We start from the raw sequence: 23276 nt of genomic DNA on the forward strand, positions 1-23276 counted from the left end.
GGACATAAATAGGGTAGATAGGGAGGTACTTTTCCCCGTAGTGGAGGGGCCAATCACCAGGGGGCATAGATTTAAAGTAAGGGGCAGGAGATTTAGAGGGGATTTGAGGAAAAACATTTTCACCGAGACCGAGGGTGGTGGGAATCAGGAACTCTCTGCCTGAAAGGGTGGTAGAGATAGGAACCCTTGCAACATTTGAGAAGCATTTAGACGAGTACTTGAAGCGTCACAGCTATGGACCAAGTGCTAGATTAGAATAGATAGGTGCTTAATGGCTGGTGCAGACTCAATGGGCTGAAGGGCTTCTTTCTCTGTTGTAAAACTCTGACTCCATAAAAATATGGCACCGCATCAGGATATATCCTCCCCCCACCCAATCGCAAAAATTCCACAAGTGAGTTTGGGAAAAATATTTACTTTAGAGAAGGTGAAATGTTTCTCAAAATATATGCAGGGAGCGGCGGAAGGGAAACAGATGGGCCTGCAGAGAGACGTGTCGGGAAATGACCAAGGAATTGCAGATATCCTTAATAACTTCCTTTGGCAAGAGGGCCGATGTCGTAGCATTCGCCTCTCTGATAGCCCAGTGATGGTGGTGTTAGGGTGGAGGTCCACAGCGCCACCTAGGGCCTCAGACTGGCTGGCTGACCTGGCAGAATTGCTCAGATTGGAGAAAATCAAATTTACTATCTGAGGGTCAGAGGAAGGGTCATGCCGCAGGGTGGAAACCGTTAATCGCTGTCTTTGTGACCAGCAACTGGGGGTAGGGGGGAGATAGGCCGGGGGGGGGGGGGGCAGGAGGGCGTAAGATGGAGGGGAGGGGGCATTGTTTACTCTGTGAACCAAAAAAGGACAAACTGTTTGCTCTACTACATTTACCTGTTCTGTTGTTCGTGAATTGTATTGTCTTCGTTTTGTTTTGCTATATTTGGAATAAAAATATATTAAAAAATAATAATAATTCTAGAAGAGTTAGGGTCCAGGACGTTTACAGACTAAGTCCTCAACCCATGGTCATATTTACCATATAATACTTTATTATCAGCTTAAATCTTGGAATCCATTATAGTTATGTTTTGAATATTACAGTGTAATTGCAAGGTAAACTAATTAATCTAAATTAAATCAATGCAAACTTCCAATCCACTTTGGGTATAAACGTAGGTGGGATATTCAAACAAATAATAAACCGTTTTATACTTGCACTCAAATGTAATAAAGTGGAGTTATTGCTGTGTTTGTCTCAAGCATGAGGAAACATTTCTTAAAGGTCTCGACTCAAAGATGTTCCTGTGAAATCTGACTGGCTCGTTTGCTTCTGTTTGTAATGTAAAGAAAATCTGTTGCATTTGAAAAAAAAACTTCCTTTGCTCCCAGATTTGGAAATTAATTTGAGGAGTTCCTTGCTCCTCCTCCCTCCTCCCCGCCCCCGGAGGAAGAGCCGGAGGAGCGAACAAAATCTGGTTCTGCCAGATGGCTCAAAATCGGCCGAAACAGCGTCAAAAGGTTGAGGAAATTCGTGCGCGAGTTGGGTCTCTTGCCCTGAAATGCTGGTTTAAATGACATCACTACTACATCATCCAGAGAGTGGACAGAATGGAGAACCCACCACCTCAGGGTGTGGGAGGGGTTGCAGTGAATCAGAAAACGCGGTAAAGGGAAGCTAGTCAAGCACTTGAGGGAGAATGGGGGTTGACAATGGTAGAGTTAACATGTCTTGTGGTGCAGTGAGCAGCAATCCTGCGTCTGAGCCGGAAGCTCAGGGTTTGAGTCCCACCCCGGGACCTGCCGGCCAAAGGAAGGTGCTTTATATTGCGGCCTAACAGGCTGAGTGTGTCAACCTACAAACCTTTCGAACACGAGCCAGTGGCTGGCGGGAAGAGCGGGAGAGATCCTGGTGCTCCTCAAGCTATAAGCCCCCTGGCATCAGGCTAGCGGCCGGTTCCGGGAATTACTAGCTGTGGAAACAGATGAAAGTCTGCCTTCGCCTACCACGAGGGGTGGGAAAATATTTAGAATTGGAATTGGTTAAGGGCACCACGGTGGGCGTCTTCCCCTCCGCTGCCCCGCAAGACGTGGCGGCTTGATCTTGCGGGGCGGCGGAGGGGAAAGCGTGCGTCACTTTTAGACGCCGGCCCGACGGCAGAGACCAGGTGTGGTTGCCGCCGTCGTGAACCGGTTGCGAACGGCAGGCTGCTCGGCCCATCCAGGATGGAGAATCGGCGGTCGCCATGAAAAACGGCGAGCAGCGATTCTTCCGATCGGGGGTGGGAGAATCACAGGGTGGCGTGAAATGAGTCGCCCGGCCCTCCCGCGATTCTCCCATCCGGCGTGGGGAGCGGAGAATCGCGCCCCGTGTTTGCATGGGTTTCGCCCCCACAACCCAAAAAATGTGCAGGGTAGGTGGATTGGCCACGCTATATTGCCCCTTAATTTGTTATAAAAAATTGGGTACTCTAAATTTATTTTAAAAAAGAATTGGAAATGGTGAAGTTCCAGTGGAGAAAAGATGGGAGGAGACTCCAATGAGGCTTAAATGCATTTGGGGCCTTCATGGAGACCCGTTTGAAAAATAATTAGGCTTTTTATTTAAGGTGCGAAGGCAGCAAGAGGCTCCCTAAAAGTTTTCAAATAAAATAAATATTTAATTTATTCAGAAGCTGACCATTGTACACCAGGAAAATTACCTGATTGTTCTGTCACGTATTTCATTTATTTAGATCAGTTGCTCACATGCGATGAGCTGAACATTTATGTAAAATGCTTATTAGTCTATCGATAAAACTATGCCAGGTCATCACTCTTGACTGAACAGAGGTTTATTTTTTAATGTACTGGGGGAACAAATGAATAAGTGCTCTAAAACCTGTCTCGACTCATGCCCACGCCAATGGGTTTCGAGCAGAAACTTGAACTGAGCTTGTTTTTCTCTGTTAGATCATCACGACGGCAGTAATTCTTTTTCTTTACTGGAAACATTTACTTTTCCCAACTGAAAAGAAGTTCCCTTTATTTTAATCTCTGTATTCAAGTCTGCTAGCCTGAGGAATGGCACTTGTGCGATGTAGGGTAAACGCACGTGGTGTATCCCCCAATAATTCTTTTCATAAATTTCTTCTTAATGCGAAAGCCGATTGTAATCTGCCGCCGTGAAAACTAAATTAAACACCCAGGTCGCAGGTTTTTTTTTAAAAAGTGCCCAAGAATTAAAAACATACGGGCCGCAAAATATTAAATAATAAAGATAAAGGCGGCTACAGTTAAGATGGCGGCCGGCTCCCACACGCTTCTAACAACCGAAACTGAGCAAAATTCTGGTCCCTGAACTCGACAAAGTCGCGATGGCTCTGGAGCCGAATACAAATCACTGGAAAAATCGGCGAGTGCCATTCAGTCTTCCCTTGACACCATTCGTTAGCTGTCGTTTCACATGCCAGCACTTTTACCGACTACGAGTCGGCCCTTTCGGGCCACAGCGACAGGATCTGTGCGCACTGGGATTCCAAACTGACTGCGGCGACGAAGGAGAGCGTGCCGTTGCAGAGCAAAGTCAATGACCTGGAAAACCGATCAAGACGGCAAAATGTACGCATTGTTGGTCTACCAGAAGGGGCTGAGGGCCGAACCCCAACACAGTTTATGTCGGAATTATTGGAAAAGGTGATGGAAGAAGATACATTCCCTCAAACTCAAGACAGATGAACCCACCATACCCTTAGACCGAACCATGCCCTGGTGACACGCCCCAGTGAGCCTTTGTAGTCCAGTCCCATCGCTACAATGATAAGGAGCTTGTTTTTTGATGGGCAAAGGGGCACAATGTCACTTACCAAGGCCACTCAGTCAAGAACTACCAAGACATGAATGCAGACCCAACAAGGAGGCGAGCAGCATTTAACATCAAGTCCACACTGTACAAGAAAATAATTAGCTTTTGGCTAATTCACCCTGCCCGCCTCCGTACCACATTTAATGGTGAAGAACACTTCTTGACACACCGGGCAAGGCAAATTATTTCCGTCCGTGACACATACTTAATTCTTGATGGGCTCAGTAAGTTTGTGGTATTGTTTTGGGTATCGTGTTTGAATGCCTGTAACGGCCATTTCATATGCTCAAAATGAAGGGCATGTCCAATTGTTTGTACGAGAGCTCTTCACGGTTAGAACAAGCAACTTTCCAGTGTTATATAACATCGTTCATATGTCAGGGGTAAGCCCCATTACCAAGATTGGTTGGTAAATAGAAAAAAGGAATACCCTCAGTTCGTCTTGTTTACAATGGCCAGATAAGGATTTGATTCATTGTTTTATTTCGTTAAAGGTTTATTATCACACTGGTTGGTTTTTGTTCTCGTGGTTTGGGAATGTGATGATTGTTCTGGGGATGGAGTGAAGTGGGAGGCAGTAATCAAAGACCCTTTTGTGTTTGGCCATTTTCGTTACGTAATGGTACCTCTTGGCCTTGCTTTCTTTTCCATTCAATTGACTGACCCTTTTACAAAGCCTTCCTATATGTATGACTTACTCAGGCGGTCAGGGTAGTGCCGGGCTCTCGGTCAGATTAGTTACATGGAATGTTTGGGGGTTGAATGGCCCAGTAAAACATTCCAAAGTGTTTTCACACCCCACGAGCCTTAATACTGATGTTGCATTCCTTCAAATAACGCATATTTGTGTTAAAGATCACACCAGATTGCATAATGCATTTGTTTTTTAAAAATAAATTTAGAGTACCCAATTCATTTTTTCCAATTAAGGTGCAATTTAGCGTGGCCAATCCACCTACCCTGCACATCTTTTGAGTTGTGGGGGCGAAACCCATGCAGACACGGGGAGAATGTGCAAATTCCACACGGACAGTGACCCTGAGCCGGCCTGGGATCTCTGCGCCGTGAGGTAGCAGTACTAGCCATTGCACCACCATGCTGCCCTATAAAGCATTTGTTGGCCAACTGTTTCACTCCAACTATAATGGCTGAGCTGGAGGGGCAGGAATTTTGATTCACGAAAGTTCTCCCCCTCAAATGTAATCTCCGACCCTGGTGGACTTTATGCAACACCTCGGGGCACTTTTCTAAACCCGTCCCTCAGTGAGACGATTTTATCACATCACTTCTATCTTCCCTTCCTAATCTAGACACCCACCATCTTTTTTTCAGAGAGGACCTAAATTGCGTTATAGATCCAAAGCTGGATCAGTCGAGCCCAAAGACTTTCACTCTCTCCAGCAATTCCCAGACTCTCTGCGCCTTTATGATTCAAATGGGTTGTGCGGACACTTGGCGTTTCCTCCACCCGGTCACAAAGGACTTTTCCTACTTCTCTCAAGTCCACCATGCTTACTCACGCATCGATTATTCTATTTTTTTGACAGAAAGTTAAAATTGCCGGGTTTCTGCCATGATTATATCAGACCGCATGTCTCACACCCTTGACCTGGCTCTTGTGTCCAAAGCTAAAACTCGGCCTCCGTACACGACCCTACTATTTAATAGGATTTTTGTTCATCTAGATTCACTAGTATAGATGTTTTTATTAAAACAAACACATATGATTCCACCACCCCATCAGCATTATGGGAGACCTTCAAGGCAGTTCTCCGGGAAACGCAATTTCTTACAGTGCATATATTATCAAACAAATAAAATTGAAACAAGAATGGGTGGATTCAATTTTAGAAACAGACTGTCAATATTCCATTACCCCCACTCCTGAGTTATATGTAGACTAAAGCTCCAGACCCAATTTGACTTACTTTTCATGAATAAAGCTGCGCACATGTTACAAGATTCAAGGTGGACATTTTATGATTACGGGGACAAAGCTGGCCGCCTACTTGCCCACCAGCTCAGGCGCCTGGCTGCCTCTCGATTTTGTCTTCCAAGTCTATGACTCCTCCCACAATCTTACTACTGAACCCTCTGATATTAATTTGACCATTGTTTCCTTTTATCGTAACCTCGAGAAATCTGATCTCTAGTCGGATAGCATGACATTGGCTGACTTTCTAAATAGTTTGGATATATTAGAGAATCGCGCTGGGCCGCTCCGACGCCGGGCCGCCGATTCTCCGGCAGCCATTCTCCGGCGCCCGTGGGGTCGCCGCCACGCCAGTTGGCAGCCGTTGAAAATGGCCCCCCGGCGATTCTCCACGTCTCGACGGGCCAAGTGCCCGCTGAGTTTGGCCGAGTCCCGCCGGCATGGGTTATGTATGGTCCCACCCGGCGGGAACCTCGGAGTTCTGGCTGCGGGGGCCGTCCTAGTGGAGGGGTGGGCGGGATATCAGACTCCTGGGGGAGGGGGGGGCCTCCACGGTGGCCTGGCCCACGATCGGGGCTTATTGATCGGCGGGGAGGCTAATTCTGTGGGGGGGCCGGCCTATGTTCCTCCGAGTCGGGATTGCCTGGGGTCTGGCGCGGAGGCGGGAACTCACGGGCATGTGCGGACCCACGCCAGCCGTGGCGTGCATGTGAGGACCCACGGCAGCTGTGGCACGCCGGAGCAGCGGACACCACTCCGGCGCCGTACTAGCCCCCTGGGAAGGGGTGAATACCTGAGCCTGGAGGCCATTGACGCCGGAGTGGCTCGTGCCGCTTTTGACACCGGCGTCAGAACTTGGTCGCGGGATCGGAGAATCCCGGCCATTATCTATACCTGTGGGCAGGAGCAAGGGAATTAGATGACCCTTTGAGCCTGAATGAATCAACAAACTGCATTAAGTTGTTGCAAAGTGATAAGGCCCAGATCCTGATGGCTTCCCTATTGACTTTTATAAAAGATTCTTCACTCAACTTGTGCCCTTATTGCTAGATATGTTTAATGACTCGTTATCTCACAGTTCTCTGTCCCCTACGTTGACTCGAGCTTCTATTTCACTTATGCTTAAGTAACAGGGACTATGAAAAATGTGGCTCATATCGGCCTAGCTCTCTTTTAATCGCAATAAAGCTGTCAGCTGCGGTACTAGGATGCCGGTTGGAGCCATATCCTCCTGACATAATATCTGATGATCAAACGTGCTTTGTAGAGCCAATTATCCTCAAATTTATGTTCTTGTCTTGACATTATACTTTCCCCAACGGCCTTGGCTATCCCTGATGTTGTCGTCTCTGGATGTGGAGAAGGCTTCTAATCGGATGGATTGGGATTATCTGTTTCCAATTTTGGGTAAATTTGGGTTTGGTCCAAGAGTTAGTTCATGGATTCACCTCCTTTCTACCTCCTCTACTGCTAGTGTGCACACTAACTCTCCACACACTCTCCCTTATCCAGGGGATCCCATTGAGGGTGCCCTTTGCATCTACTGCTCTTTGCCCTGGTGATGGAACCCCTGTCAATAGCAATAAAGTCATTCACACTGCTAAAGGGAATCCATCAAACACGTGTGGTCACCTTGCGTCCTTTTTTTTAAACTAAATTTAGAGTACCCAATTCATTTTTTCCAATTAAGGGACAATTTAACAAAGCCAATCTACCTACCCTGCACATTTTTGGGTTTTGGGGGCGAAACTCACGCAAACACGGGGAGAATGTGCAAACTCCACACAGACAGTGACCCAGAGCCGGGATCAAAGATCAAACCTGGGACCTCGGCGCCATGAGGCAGCAGTGCGAACTCACTGGGCCACCAAGCTGCGCCCCACCTTGCGCCCTGATGGCCTTTTATTATATATCACTGTGTTTCCTGTGTTGGTGGCATAATGAATATTTTGAGCGCCTTTGGCTCATTCTCAGCTATAAATTGAATATCAATGAACGGGAGTATTTTCCAATAAACTCCAGTGCCGAGCAAATATCCCCCACCCCCCCCCCCCCCCCCCCCCCCCCCCCCCCCCCCCCCCACAGGAGCGTTTCCATTTTGTCTATCAGGTGCTGGTTTTTGCTACTTAGATGTGAACATAATGCACTGTTTACGACTCTTCATAGAACTATAACGTGGGGCAGCACAGTAGCATAGTGGTTAGCACAGTTGCTACACAGCTCCAGGGTCCCAGGTTCGATTCCTGGCTTGGGTCACTGTACGGAGTCTGCATGTTCTCCCCGTGTCTGTGTGGGCTTCGTCAGGGTGCTCCGGTTTCCTCCCACAGTCCAAAGATGTGCGGGTTAGGTGGATTGGCCATGCTAAATAGCCCTTAGTGTCCAAAAAGGTTAAGTGGGGGTTACTGGGTTACGGGGATAGGGTAGAAATGTAGGCTTGAGTTGGGTGCACTTTGTAAGGGCCGGTGCAGACTCAATGGGTCGAATGGCCTCCTTCTGCACTGAAAATTCTATGAAATCTCAAGCCTGGTTACCAAAATTAAAGCGGATTTGAAGCGCTGGGACATTTTGGCTCTTTCCTTAGCCGCTAGAATTCAAGCCATAAAAATGAACATTCTGCCCAGATTCCCATCTCCCTATTTTTCAACCAGAAACATTATATTTTAATGGTTAACAAGCTGTTATCAACGTTTATCTGGGCAGGCAAAACTCCTCGAGTCCGTCATGCGATACTTCGAAGCGGGAGATGTGGTGGTGGGCTACCTACTGTTCTGTTATCGGACAGCCAATATTCAAAAGATTTTAACATGGTGTCATTCCTGCTGCTGATTCTCTCATCCTGCCTTAATTTGTTCCCCGTTTTCCTCTCCCCCCCCCCGAAATACACACCCAGCCTCGTTGTGATTTCCACCTAAAAACTATGGAAACAATTTTGTCAGCATTTTAATCTTCCCACTCATTTGCAATTAGAAAATTAAAAACCACTTATTCTTGCCCTCCATGCTGGACTCAGAGTTTGCCCTGAGGAAGAAGAAGGGACTCAAACGTTTTACTGATCTGTTTATGGATGGGGACTTTGCCAGCTTTAGCGAGCTTGCTGTTAACATGTACTAGATGCTGTGGTATGAAGAGGCAAGAGTTCAGCTCCTTTTTCACCAACACACCTTTAATGGTTCAAACTCACTCTGCACAGAACTCTACAGATCATCACAAGCTCTAGAGTCCACCTGAAGCCCCTTTACATATCAGTGTCAATCATTGAACATTTAACATAAATGAGACAATCATTGAACATTTAACATAAATGAGACAACTAATTGCAATGTCTCTTAACCCATTACTTAACACTTGCAGCCAAATTTTATTTGCCTCAGTCTAGTTTTTACCGCTCGCTCTGTCTTTCCTTCCCTCAACTACGTCCAAGTTGATTCTTGGGGTTTTGTCACTGCCTCACACCAGCTGTGATTCTGTTTCAAGGTTGTACGAGCTCATGCACTCTCCCGTCTCCATAAGGTAAGAAATGATTAGGGAAGGGGAGCTTGGGCTCGACCTTAAGGATGACTGGTGGGAGGAGGCCCTTTTTAGGTTCAACTCCACATGCTCCGGGGCTCGGTTAAGCTTAATTTAGTTTAAAGCTCTGCGCAGAATTCACTTTGCCAAGGCCAGAATTAATACGGTTTTCTCCAACACAAGTAACAAATGTGACAGGAGTCACTCGCTCCTCCAGACCATACCCACATGTTCTGGTTTCACCCGAAGTTTGCCGGTTTTGGTCATCCTTCTCTGACACTCTTTGCAAAGTTATAGATATTGACCTACAGCCTTGACCTTTGATAGCTACATTTGGCCTGTCACCTGCACTGGTCAGTCTCACTAGGATTGAGGCAGATGTCATTGCATTTGTTTAATTAAAAGGCCGCAGGTGGATTTTATTAACCTGGACATTCCCCAAGCCATCCACTGCTCCATCCTGGTTGGAAGACTTAAAGTCTCTTCTATATTTGGAGAAGATTGGGTGTGCCATAAGAGGGTCCATTGAGAAAACTTTCTGCAGATGAAATGGTGGCACAGTGGTTAGCACTGCTGCCTCCCAGCACCAGGGACCTTGGGTGTGATTCCTGCCTTGCGTCACTGGCGGTGTGGAGTATGCACGTTCTCCCCGTGTCTATTGGTTTTCCTCCGGGTGCTCCTGTTTCTTCCCACAGTCCAAAGATGTGCAGGTTAGGTGCATTGGCCGTGCTAAATTACCCCTTAGTGTCCAAAGTTGTGCAGGTTGTGTGAGGTTATGGGGATAGGGCAGGGAAATGGGCATAGGTGGAGTGCTCTTTCACTGGATCTGTGCAGAATTGGTGGGCCGAATGGCCTCCTTCTGCACTGTAGAGGATTCAAAGTAAAACATTTGTCTCTTCCTTTTAAGGAGTTAATTACTGTTGACTGTTAATTTTACTGGGGTTTTTTTTGTATAGTTTTTGTTTGTTTGTCTGTTTGTTGGTGGGGGAAGCTGCGTTGCGCTACTGTCTTGTACTTTGTTCACCTCCTCCTTTCCCCTTTTGGAGAATCAATAAAAAGAATTTACAAAAAAAAGGAACCTTGAACTGAAAGCTGACTTTGGAAAAGTGAAGCGAGAGAAGTGGATACTTTACCTCAACGCAGTGGCCCACAAAGCACTGATGGGTGGCCAGCGGTGGAGGAGGGGGTTGAGGGGGGGATGCAGGGGGGTGAGTAAGGAGCAAGTTACCTGGCCCAGTCAGACACCATGGTGGAGTATTAAGAGGTGGCAAACTGAAATTGGGCAATTAAACCAGAGGGTTAAATGCTGGAAGAGACAGAAAAAGAAACATTCATTTCACATCTACCTGATGTCCCAAACCATGTCACAGCCAATGAAGTACTTTTCCAGCGTAGTCACCATTGGGATGTCAGAAATGTGGCAGCCATTTTGCCCACGGGAAGCTCCCACCCTATGAGTACGAACAGCTAATCTGTGCCTGTGTAATTGATTGACGGGTGGCTGCCTTCTCACCTAAGGCCTCAACCGGGTTAGTTTTCGGGATTCCCACTTGCCCCTGAATCCCTTCCCGCCAGGCTGAAAATGGAGACCGGGCGGGAAACAACCCCTAAGTGCTCAACAATTGATTGCTTAAAACCCTCAATTGGGGCAAGGATGGACGTGCCTCCCCGACCAAGCAGAGAGGTCACAGCGTCCGAGAAATGCTGGTCGCCTGCTGTCTGAAAATCCGGAGAAACATGAAATTCTGAGTTCAAGTCCCAGACTGAGAAAGAAGGCAGAACACAACATGTCCATGTTGAAGCTCGCTCCACTGCTGTCAGAGATGTCACCTTTTGAAGGAAAGGTTTACAACCTATCAGGTGGTTGTAAAAGACTCTTGAGGCACTATTGCAAAGAACGGCTGGGCAGTTGGGACCTGACCAATAAAATCACTACAGTGCAGAAGGAGGCCATTCGGCCCATCCAGTCTGCACGACCTTCTGAAAGATCACCCTACCTGGGACCACGCCCTCGTCCTATCCCCATAACCCGATAGCCCCATCTGACATTTTGGACACTAAGGGGCAATTTAGCATGGCCAATCAATCTAACCTGCACATCTTTTGACTGCGGGAGGAAACCAGAGCACCCGGAGGAAACCCACGCAAACACAGAGTGAAAGTGCAAATTCCACACAGTCACCTTAGGCTGGAATTGAATCAGGGTCCCTGGCGCTGTGAAGCAGCAGTGCTAGCCACTGTGCCGCTGTATTTACCCCCTCATACACAAAAAAAACCAGATCACTCGACCTTTATCACATTCCTGTTTGTGAGTGTCAGCTAGCGGCTGTGTTTCCCACATACAACTGTGTCTACATTCAAGACTGAACGGACTGTACAGGTGCTTTGAGACATCTGATGGGCTGCAAAAAGCACCGAACAAATAAAGGAATAACAAATGCTGTGAATGCTCAGTGGCTCAGGCAGCCTCTGATGAAAAAAACCCAGAGTTAACGGCTGGCATTTCTCCCTACCCCCATGGTGGCGGATGCCTTTGGCCGACTGTGGAATCTTCTGGTCCCACCAAAGTCGATGGCACCTCAGCTGCAGCCATGGGGAACCCACCTTCGGTGGAACCAGAAGATCCCACCGAACGGAAGGGCCGGAAAACCCCACCCAGCATTTCGACTCGTGGTTACCTCTCACTTCTGATGAATGTTTAACTCCGTTTCTCGCCACTGATACTGCTGAGCACCTCCAGCATTTTTTTAAACCAGATTTCCAATGTTTTGGCTTCATACTGTACATAAATAGAAGTGTCTTATTAAAAGTATTATTCTGCATAATACTCTTCGGCTCAGTTCTCATGACCTCCACGGCAGTAATCGACAACTCTTGTTTCTATTTTTCAGGGTCTAAAGGACATACAAACAAGGTAAGCACACCACGGCAGATGAAGTTCAATGCAGAGAAATATGATGTGATGCATTTTGGTTGGAAGAATTTGGTACGGCGATGTGAACGGAATAGCACAGTTTTGAAGGGGTGCAGGAACAGTGAGATTGGGGGGGGGGGGAGGGGGGGGGCTATATGAAAGCAAAAATCTTTAAAGGTGACAGGCCTAATTGGCCATTGTTGCGAAAACCCATCTGGTTCACTGATACCCTTCAGGGAAAGGAAACTCCAGATCCACACAAATGTTGTTGGCTTTTAAATGCCTTCTGAAATGACCCAGCAAGCTACTCAGGTCAAGGGCAAATAGGGACAGGCAATAAATGCTGGCCCAGCCAGCTACACCGACACATCGCATGAACTATTTAAAAAACGGGCTATTTGGCATCCGAGAGAGGTGTGAGAACAGCCTCACGCACTACAGGGGCTGAAGAATAAAATGTCACGGTCGACAGGTTGAGAAGAGCCTTGTGTTAGGTGACAGCATCGCGGGAAAGTGGATAAATGGGGCCAATGTTGCCTTTTGGAGGGCGGGTGATTGGGAGAGGAGCTGATTGCTCTGCAGAGCGCAAGCATGGGCTGGATGGGACGAATGGCCTCCTCCTGCAGTCTAAATGAAGAGGCCCGCAGAGCTGAATTGCCTGCTTTGCTTTCCATGTTAACCCGTCGTTGGCTTGTTTTGCAGGCTGACCAACACTCTACCCACTCCGGTGCTGATAATGCACAAGGTGCCATTCGGGAAGTTTTCGGGACCCATGGAATACAGGGTGTGGAAAAAGCTGAGGAGGCTGCTGGATACAGGTGGGTGATGCGCAAAGGGGAGCTAGCAGAGGCCCTGCAATTTCACTGCCATGTTTTTGAAAGGTGACAATCTGTCAGTGGGATCGTGAGGCTCTCTGCAACAGACTGGTTTTGTTAATGAGCGTACAAATTCGGTAGGCCGCTCAGGACTGCGCCACCGTTGGATGATATGCTCATGGTCTCTCAACCCCACATTCTCGCTGAGCCCCGATTAGCCTTTGACTCCCTTGTCGTCAAGAATTTATCTACCTCTGCCTCCAGAATATTCAATGAGCTTTCTCCACCCCTCTGGGGAAGAGAGTTTCAAAGACTCACAACCCTCTGCGAGGAAAACATCCCTCCTGATCCTCATCTTAACTGGGAGACCCTTTTAATTTTTAAACTGTGACGCCTAATGCCCGTCTCTCTCATAAGGGGAAGCATCCTAACAGCATCCACCCTGTCAAGTCCCCTCTCATATGCTTCAATAAGTTCACCACTCATTCTTCTAAACTCCAATGGACACAGGCCCAGCCTTCCCTGGGCTATTAAGCCCGGGCGGGACCTTGCTTCAACAGATTATTGGGTCTGTTTTATTGAAAGAAGGCAGGATTGATCAGGATAAAAGCTCCCGTTGTGTATTGTAGTGATAAATTACTGCCCAGAAAAGCCGAGGAGGGGATGCGAAAGGCTGGACCCAATCCAGTGCCTCACTAAGATAAAAGCAAAATTACTGCGGACGCTGGAATCTGAAAGAAAGATAGAGAATTCTGAAAATCTCAGCAGGTCACGACAGTATCTGTGGAGCGAGAGCGGGGTGAATGTTTCGAGTCCGGATGACACTTCGTCAAGGACCCAAAACATTATGTCCGTTCTTCTCATCCCCCGTGGTAACACATCTGCCTCAGTTAGAAAGTTGTGGATTTGAGTCTTGCTTCTTTGACGTGACTTTTGACAGGCTGACACTTGTGGTGCGTACTCAGGGAGTGCCACACCGCCAGACTCTCTCCCCTTCCGAACAGATGTTCCACTCTAGGGAGGGGAAATGAAAAATCGAACAACTAACATTTTGGAAAGCGAGCAGGGCTGTTTGCCCTCGTGCCCTGGTCATTATCTATCTCTTAATCAACAGGGAAGTGAGGGAGAGGCTGTCATTGTCAGAGTGAGGGGAGTGGGGGAGGGGCTGTCATTGTCACAGTGGGGGGAATGGGGGAGGGGCTGACATTCTCACACAGTGAGGGGAATAGGGGAGGGGCTGACATTCTCACAGTGAGGGGAGTGGGGGAGGGGCTGACATTCTCACACAGTGAGGGGAGTGGGGGAGGGGCTGACATTCTCACAGTGAGGGGAGTGGGGGAGGGGCTGACATTCTCACAGTGAGGGGAGTGGGGGAGGGGCTGACATTCTCACAGTGAGGGGAGTGGGGGAGGGGCTGACATTCTCACAGTGAGGGGAGTGGGGGAGGGGCTGACATTCTCACAGTGAGGGGAGTGGGGGAGGGGCTGACATTCTCACAGTGAGGGGAGTGGGGGAGGGGCTGACATTCTCAGTGAGGGGAGTGGGGGAGGGGCTGACATTCTCACAGTGAGGGGAGTGGGGGAGGGGCTGACATTCTCAGTGAGGGGAGTGGGGGAGAGGCTGACATTCTCAGTGAGGGGAGTGGGGGAGAGGCTGACATTCTCACAGTGAGGGGAGTGGGGGAGGGGCTGACATTCTCACAGTGAGGGGAGTGGGGGAGGGGCTGACATTCTCACACAGTGAGGCGAGTGGGGGAGGGGCTGACATTCTCACAGTGAGGGGAGTGGGGGAGGGGCTGACATTCTCACACAGTGAGGGGAGTGGGGGAGGGGCTGACATTCTCACAGTGAGGGGAGTGGGGGAGGGGCTGACATTCTCACACAGTGAGGGGAGTGGGGGAGGGGCTGACATTCTCACAGTGAGGGGAGTGGGGAGGGGCTGACATTCTCACAGTGAGGGGAGTGGGGGAGGGGCTGACATTCTCACAGTGAGGGGAGTGGGGAGGGGCTGACATTCTCACAGTGAGGGGAGTGGGGGAGGGGCTGACATTCTCACAGTGAGGGGAGTGGAGGAGGGGCTGACATTCTCAGTGAGGGGAGTGGGGGAGGGGCTGACATTCTCACAGTGAGGGGGAGTGGGGGAGAGGCTGACATTCTCAGTGAGGGGAGTGGGGGAGGGGCTGACATTCTCACACAGTGAGGGGAGTGGGGGAGAGGCTGACATTCTCAGAGAGGGGAGTGGGGGAGAGGCTGACATTCTCACAGTGAGGGGAGTGGGGGAGGGGCTGACATTCTCAGTGAGGGGAGTGGGGGAGGGGCTGACATTCTTACAGTGAGGGGAGTGGGGGAGAGGCTGACATTCTCACAGTGAGGGGAGTGGGGGAGAGGCTGACATTCTCAGTGAGGGGAGTGGGGGGAGGGCTGACATTCCTCACAGTGAGGGGAGTGGGGGAGAGGGCTGACATTCTCAGTGAGGGGAGGGGGGGAGGGGCTGACATTCCCACACAGTGAGGGAGTGGGGGAGGGGCTGACATTCTCAGTGAGGGGAGTGGGGGAGGGGCTGACATCTCACAGTAAGGGGAGTGGGGGAGGGGCTGACATTCTCTCCTGAGGGGAGTGGGGGAGGGGCTGGACATTCTCACCAGTGAGGGGAGTGGTGGAGGGGCTGACATTCTCTCACAGTGAGGGAGTGGGGGGAGGGGCTGTCATTCTCACACAGTGAGGGGAGTGGGGGAGGGGCTGACATTCTCACAGTGAGGGGAGTGGGGGAGGGGCTGACATTCCCACACAGTGAGGGGAGTGGGGGAGGGGCTGACATTCTCAGTGAGGGGAGTGGGGGAGGGGCTGACATTCTCACAGTGAGGGGAGTGGGGGAGGGGCTGACATTCTCACAGTGAGGGGAGTGGGGGAGGGGCTGACATTATCACACAGTGAGGGGAGTGGGGGAGGGGCTGACATTCTCACAGTGAGGGGAGTGGGGGAGGGGCTGACATTCCCACACAGTGAGGGGAGTGGGGGAGGGGCTGTCATTCTCACAGTGAGGGGAGTGGGGGAGGGGCTGACATTCTCACAGTGAGGGGAGTGGGGGAGGGGCTGACATTCTCAGACAGAGGGGAGTGGAGGAGGGGCTGACATTCTCACAGTGAGGGGAGTGGGGGAGGGGCTGACATTCTCAGACAGAGGGGAGTGGGGGAGGAGCTGTCATTCTCGCAGTGAGGTGTGGGGGAGGGGCTCATTCTCACACTGAGGGGGTGCATGGGGATTGGGGTGGAAAAGGTTATAGAAATAGAGTGTTATCTCGCCATTGGAGAAGTTGACAGAGTGCGACGGAAGGAGGTTTTAAAAATTGGGAGGAGTGAGGAGGCAACTGAAATAGAAACAGAGGGGGGGGGGGGGGGGGTGCTGAAGAATTGCCTAAAGAATTGGATTCCGATTTCACAGAAGCATTTGTCCCAAGCTGACTCCGCGAAGGCCATTTGAAATCTTTAACGCTCCTGCTATTTGTTTGAATCGTCTTACCCCGTCTCTCTCTACCCCTAAATTCTCTCGTCACACAACCCACTTCTCCTCTCGAGCCTCCTCTTGTCCCACAACCCTCCCTCACTGTGTAGCCTCCTCCAATCCTACACCACCTCCTATTTATGAAACCTCCTTGTACCTCTACACCCCTCCCTCCCTCTTTATTCTCCCTATTTCTGTTGCCTCCTTCAGCTCCAACACCCTTCCCTATCTAAGTAACCTCGTCCTGTCCCACTCTCTCTCATCTCCTCAAAAGCCTATGTCCCACCCTATTTCTGTGCCCTTTGCCAGCCTCTATCCCCTCCCTCTCTCTGTAAACTCCTCCAGTCAATACACCGCTGCCTATCTCTGTAACCTCTTCCAGCCCACAAACGCCTCACTCTCTCTTTCCAATCTCCAACACCTACATCGTTCCCTATTTCTGTAACTTCCTCCAGTCCCGCCCCCTCCCTATTTTTGTGACATCCTTCCGCCCCTATAATTCCTCCCTATCTCGAACCTCCTCCAGCCATACATGCCTCCCTAACTCTGTAACTTCCTCAGCACCTGTATTCCTCCCTATCTCCATAATCTCCTCCTGCCCCTACGCCCTCCCTATCTCTGCCTCCTCCAGCCCCTACACCTCTCCCTCCCTCTCTAACCTCCTTCAAATCCTACACCCCTCCCTCTCTTTCGTCTTCTCAAACACCTACAGCCCTCCCTAATTATGTAACCTCCTCCAAGCCTACATCCCTCCCTATTTCTGTAACCTCCTTTTGCCCCGATACCCGCTCTCCATCTATAACCTTCTCCAGCTCCCACACCCTTCCCTATCTCTGTAGCCTCCTCCAGCCCCTGCACCCCTCCCGATCTCTATAACCTCCTCCAGCTCCTGCACCCCTCCCGATCTCTATAACCTCCTCCAGCCCCTGCACCCCTCCCCATCTCTACAACCTCCTCCAGCCCCTGCACCCCTCCCCATCTCTATAACCTCCTCAAGCACCTGCACCCTTCCCCATCTCGATAACCTCCTCCAGCTCCTGCACCCCTCCCCATCTCTATAACCTCCTCCAGCCCCTGCACCCCTCCCCATCTCTAAAACCTCCTCCAGCTCCTGCACCCCATCCCATCTCTATAACCTCCTCCAGCTACTGCACCCCTCCCTATCTCTATAACCTCCAGCCCCTGCACCCCTCCCCATCTCTATAACCTCCTCCAGCCCCTGCACCCCTCCCCATCTCTATAACCTCCTCCAGCTCCTGCACCCCTCCCTATGTCTATAACCTCCAGCTCCTGCACCCCTCCCCATCTCTATAACCTCCAGCCCCTGCACCCCTCCCCATCTCTATAACCTCCTCCAGCTCCTGCACCCCTACCCATCTCTATAACCTCCTCCAGCCCCTGCACCCCTCCCCATCTCTAAAACCTCCTCCAGCTCCTGCACCCCATCCCATCTCTATAACCTCCTCCAGCTACTGCACCCCTCCCATCTCTATAACTCCAGCCCCTGCACCCCTCCCCATCTCTATAACCTCCCCAGCCCCTGCACCCCTCCCCATCTCTATAACCTCTCCAGCTCCTGCACCCCTCCCCATCTCTATAACCTCCTCCAGCTCCTGCACCCCTCCCGATCTCTATAACTCTCGCTCCATCTCCTGCAATCCCTCCCCATCTCTATAACCTCCCTCCAGCTCCTGCACCCCTCCCTATCTCTATAACCTCCTCCGCCCCTGCACCCCTCCCCATCTCTATAACCTCCTCCAGCTCCTGCACCCCTACCCATCTCTATAACCTCCAGCCCCTGCACCCCTACCCATCTCTATAACCTCCTCCAGCTCCTGCATCCCTCCCCATCTCTATAACCTCCTCCACCCCTCCCCATCTCTATAACCTCCTCCAGCTCCTGCACCCCTCCCTATCTCTATAACCTCCTCCAGCCCCTGCACCCCTCCCCATCTCTATAACCTCCTCCAGCTCCTGCACCCCTACCCATCTCTATAACCTCCAGCCCCTGCACCCCTCCCCATCTCTATAACCTCCTCCAGCTCCTGCACCCCTCCCGATCTCTATAACCTCCTCCAGCTCCTGCATCCCTCCCCATCTCTATAACCTCCTCCAGCTCCTGCACCCCTCCCATCTCTATAACCTCCTCCAGCCCCTGCACCCCTCCCCATCTCTATAACCTCCTCCACCTCCTGCACCCCTCCCCATCTCTATAACCTCCTCCAGCTCCTGCACCCCTCCCCATCTCTATAACCTCCTCCAGCCCCTGCACCCCTCCCCATCTCTATAATCTCCTCCACCCCTCCCCATCTCTATAACCTCCTCCAGCTCCTGCACCCCTCCCCATCTCTATAACCTCCTCCAGCTCCTGCACCCCTCCCCATCTCTAAAACCTCCTCCAGCCCCTGCACCCCTCCCCATCTCTATAACCTCCTCTGGCCCCTACACCCCTCCCTATCTCTATAGCCTCCAGCATCTATATTCCACCCTCTCTATAATCTCCTCCAGTCCCTGTACCGTTCCCTATCTCCATAACCTCCACCAGCCCCTCCCTCTGTCCCACTGTAACCTCCTCCAGCCTCTAGCCCCTCTCTACCTTTACAACTACCTCTAGCCGTACACCCTCCCTCTGGAACCTCCTCCAGTCCCTGCATCCCTCCCTATCTCTATAACCACCGCCAGCCCTACAATCCTCCCGCCTTCTGAGACCTCCTCCAGCCCCTACACCCCTCCCTATCTCTATAACCACCTCCATCCCGACACCCATCAAGCCCGACACCCACCAAGCAGGCCAGCAGCACGGTTCGATTCCCGTAACAGCCTCCCCGAACAGGCGCCGGAATGTGGCGACTAGGGGCTTTTCACAGTAACTTCATTTGAAGTCTACTCGTGACAATAAGCGATTTTCATTTCAAGTCCCTGCGCCCCTCTCTATCTCTATAACCACCTCCAGCCCGACACCCGTCCCTCCCTCTGGAACCTCCTTCAGCCCCTGCATTCCTCCCTATCTCTATAACCACCTCCAGCCCGACACCCGTCCCTCCCTCTGGAACCTCCTTCAGCTCCTGTACCCCTCCCTATCTCTACAACCACCGCCAGCCCTACACCCCCCTCCCTCTGGACCTCCTCCAGCCTCTGTACCCCTCCCCATCTCCGTAACCTCCAGTCTTCATTCCTCCCTATCCCCATAACCTCTTCAGCCCCCACACCCCTCCCTCTTGCTCTCCTTCCGTGCTACAGTACTTGGAGATCTCTGCTCCTCCCACCAGTAGCCACACATCAGTTCCCTTACTTGCAATGAAGAAACTGTATTTTAGTTCCATCAGCAGGTATTTTAATTTTGTGCAATTCATTGAAGCAGATCCATTTCTGTTTGGGTGAAAATAACGGACTTTAACGAGCACTGTCCACGTGCAAATTAATAGCCTCAATAACTTCGGCTTGACATTCAAATTTCACGTTTCACTTGTCAATTATGTGGTGAAATATATATTTTAAAAATAGTGCATCAGATTTACACCACTGGAACAAGAAGAAAAAGAAAGGGCAGCACGGTAGCACAAGTGGCTTCACAGCTCCAGGGACCCAGGTTTGATTCCCCGATGGGTGACTGTCTGTGCGGAGTCTGCACGTTCTGCCCGTGTCTGCGTGGATTTCCTCCGGGTGCTCCGGTTTCCTCCCACAGTCCAAAGACATGCAGGTTAGGTGGATTGGCCATGCTGAATTGCCCTTAGTAACCAAAAAAGGTTAGGAGGGGTTGTTGGGTTACGGGGATAGGGTGAGGGCTTAAGTGGGTCGGTGCAGACTCGATGGGCCAAATGGCCTCCTTCTGCACTGTATGTTCTATGTTCTACGTTGTGGCTCAGTGATAAAAGAACAAAGAAAAGTAGAGCACAGAAACCGGCCCTCCAAGCCTGCTCCAACCATGTTACCCGTCTGAAATAAAGCCCCCTACCCTTCCATGTCAGTCTCCCTCTATTCCCATCCTATTCATGTATTTGTCAAGACGCCCCTTAAATGTCACTATCCTATATGTTTCCCCTATCCCACTCGGCTGCGAGTTCGAGGCTTTCACCACCCTCTGTGTCAAAAAAACATGCCTCCTACATCTCCTCTAAACTTTGCCCCTCACACCTTAAACCTATGTCCTCTTGTAATTGACTCTTCTACCCTGGGAAAAAGCTTCTGACTATCCACTCTGTCCATGTCCCTCATAACCTTGTTGACTTCTATTAGGTCGCCCCTCAACTTCTGTTGTTCCAGTGAGAACAAAACAAGTTTATCATAGAATTTACAGTGCAGAAGGAGGCCATTCGGCCCATCGAGTCTGCACCGGTTCCTGGAAAGAGCACCCTACCCAAGCCCACACCTCCACCCTATCCCCATAACGCAGTAACCCCACCCAACACTAAGGACAATTTTGGACACTAAGGGCAATTTATCATGGCCAATCCACCTAACCTGCACATCTTTGGACTGTGGGAGGAAACCGGAGCACCCGGAGGAAACCCACGCACACACGGGGAGGATGTACAGACTCCACACAGACAGTGACCCAAACAGAAATCGAACCTGGGACCCTGGAGCTGTGAAGCAATTGTGCTAACCACTATGCTACCGTACTGCCCAAGTTTAGACCATAAGTCTAAACTTGGGCAGCACGGTAGCATAGTGGTTAGCACAATTGCTTCACAGCTCCAGGGTCCCAGGTTCGATTTCTGTTTGGGTCACTGTCTGTGTGGAGTCTGTACACACAGACAGTGACCCAAACAGAAATCTCCAACCTCTCCTCATAGCTAATGCCCTCCAGACCAGGCAACATCCTGGTAAATATTTTCAGTACCCTCTCCAAAGCCTCCACATCCTTCTGGTAGTGTGGCAACCAGAATTGAACACTGTATTCCAAGTGTGGCCTAACTAAGGTTCTGTACAGCTGCAACATCACTTGCCAATTTTTATACTCAATACCCCGGCCGATGAAGGTAAGCATGCCGTATACCTTCTTGACTACCTTCTCCACCTGCGCTGCCACTTTCAATGACCTGTGTACATATACACCCAGATCCCTCTGCCTATCTATACTCTTACGTTTGTCTGATCAGACTCCTGTGAAAAACGTTGGCTTTCTTTTTTAAAAAACCCTGTTAGAGGCACCAGGTGAATGCATGACACTTGTATTTGTTAAGACAGGAATTAGGAAAGGGACTGTGCGGATTAATGGTTCGAGGAGCAGTTTTTTTTTAATAAACATTTTATTGAGGTATTTATGGCTTTACAACAACAAAATAAACAATTTACATGAATTTATAAACATATTGCAAAAGCCGTCTTCCTCCCTTACAGGTCCCACCTTTTCGAGGAGCAGTTTTGACCGACTTTCTGTCTCTCCCACAGTGCCAGCTGCCATGACCTTGGACCCGGACACGGCCCACCCGAACCTGGTCATCTCGGCGGATGGGACCTCGCTGCGGTTGGCCGACGCCCAGCTAGCACACACCGCATGCAGCAAGGTCAGCCTGGAGCCCTGCGTCCTGGCCTCCGAGGGTTATACCAGTGGCTGCCACTATTGGGAGGCGGAGGTGTCGGGTGAAGGCTGGGCTTTGGGGGTGGGCAGTCGCTCGGCGCTGCACGACGGCCGCCTCGCCCTGACACCACAGAGCGGGAACTGGCCACTGACCTTCCGCAACGGGGAGTACGAGTGCTTCTACCCACTGCACACGCTGCCAGCCGCAGACAAGCCTCGGCGCATTGGCGTCTTTCTGAACTTGGAGCGCGGGTACCTGTCGTTCTACAATGCCGAGGACATGTCACACATCTTCACCGTGCCCAGTAAATGTTCCGAGCAGCTCTATCCTTGCTTCGTGCCCCCCTCATCTGGCAAAGCCATGTCCGTCGCTCGCTCTGAGCGCTGGGAGCCGCAGTGAGCCGCGGAGGTTCGCCCTCCAGCCCAGCAGTTCTGGGGAGGGTGGGCGGAGGGCAGCACTGGCATAGGAATGAATCAACGCCTGTTCCACTCTGGTGGGAGCTGGCTACTTGCTACACTCAATAGCTAAATATCCCGAGGTGAGGTACGAGTCAATCACTATCAACGTGCATTGCAGAGAGAAGTGCCGGCTCACTTCTGCCACCTAAGTGCCGTGACCAGCTTCCCTTTCCTGAAGCACAATGGACACTCACAAAAATCTCTCCCTCTCATTGTTTGCCACCTTGTCTCTGTTACAATCTGTCTCTCTTTGCCTCTGTCTCTGACTCTCATTCTCTGACCCCTACGTGTTTGTATCTCTCTTTCTCTGGCTTTCCCACTGTCTATCTCTCTCTCTGTGGAATTCTCCAGCCCCATCATGGTGGGGTGGGCCCAGAAAATGCAGCGAGCCGTTCAAAAGTGGATTGACTTTGGGACAGGAAAATCCTGACAGCGGTAGGGTCATGAAATTGTCCCTCCCTCTGTGTGTGTGTGTGTGTGGCTCTCTGTCTCTCTCTCTCTCAGCTTTTGTTTCTCTCTGACTCTCTGTTTCTTTCTCTTGTTACCTGTCTCTCTCTGTCTCTCTGTCTCAGCTTCTGTTTCTCTTTGACTCGCTGTGTCTCTCTCTCTCTGTCTCTCCCTCTCTGCCTATCACTCTCTGTCTTTTTCTCTCTCTCTGTCCTCTGACAATCTCTCTGGCTGTCCCTCTCTCTCTGACCCTCTCTCTGTCTCTTTGTATCTCGCTCCCTATCTCTCTCTCTCTCTTTTTGTCACTCTGTCTGTCTCTCTCTCTCTCTGTCTGTCTGTCTCTCTCTC

At 50.5% G+C, this 23276-nt stretch overlaps 1 protein-coding gene across 1 annotated transcript in view; it reads left to right on the forward strand.

Annotated features, from left to right (window-relative positions):
- The window catches only part of LOC119976375 (E3 ubiquitin-protein ligase TRIM39-like), a 39435-nt gene extending 16387 nt beyond the window's left edge, over positions 1 to 23048 (forward strand). The window contains exons 4-6 of the mRNA XM_038816875.1: positions 12161 to 12183; positions 12886 to 13001; positions 21893 to 23048. Of these exons, the coding sequence (XP_038672803.1) occupies positions 12161 to 12183; positions 12886 to 13001; positions 21893 to 22422 (669 nt within the window). The 3' untranslated portion in view covers positions 22423 to 23048. The remainder of the gene's footprint in view (positions 1 to 12160; positions 12184 to 12885; positions 13002 to 21892) is intronic.
- Positions 23049 to 23276: the final 228 nt, after the last annotated feature.

The sequence above is a fragment of the Scyliorhinus canicula genome, chromosome 13 (genome assembly GCF_902713615.1).
Source record: "Scyliorhinus canicula chromosome 13, sScyCan1.1, whole genome shotgun sequence".
Lineage (NCBI taxonomy): Eukaryota > Metazoa > Chordata > Chondrichthyes > Carcharhiniformes > Scyliorhinidae > Scyliorhinus > Scyliorhinus canicula.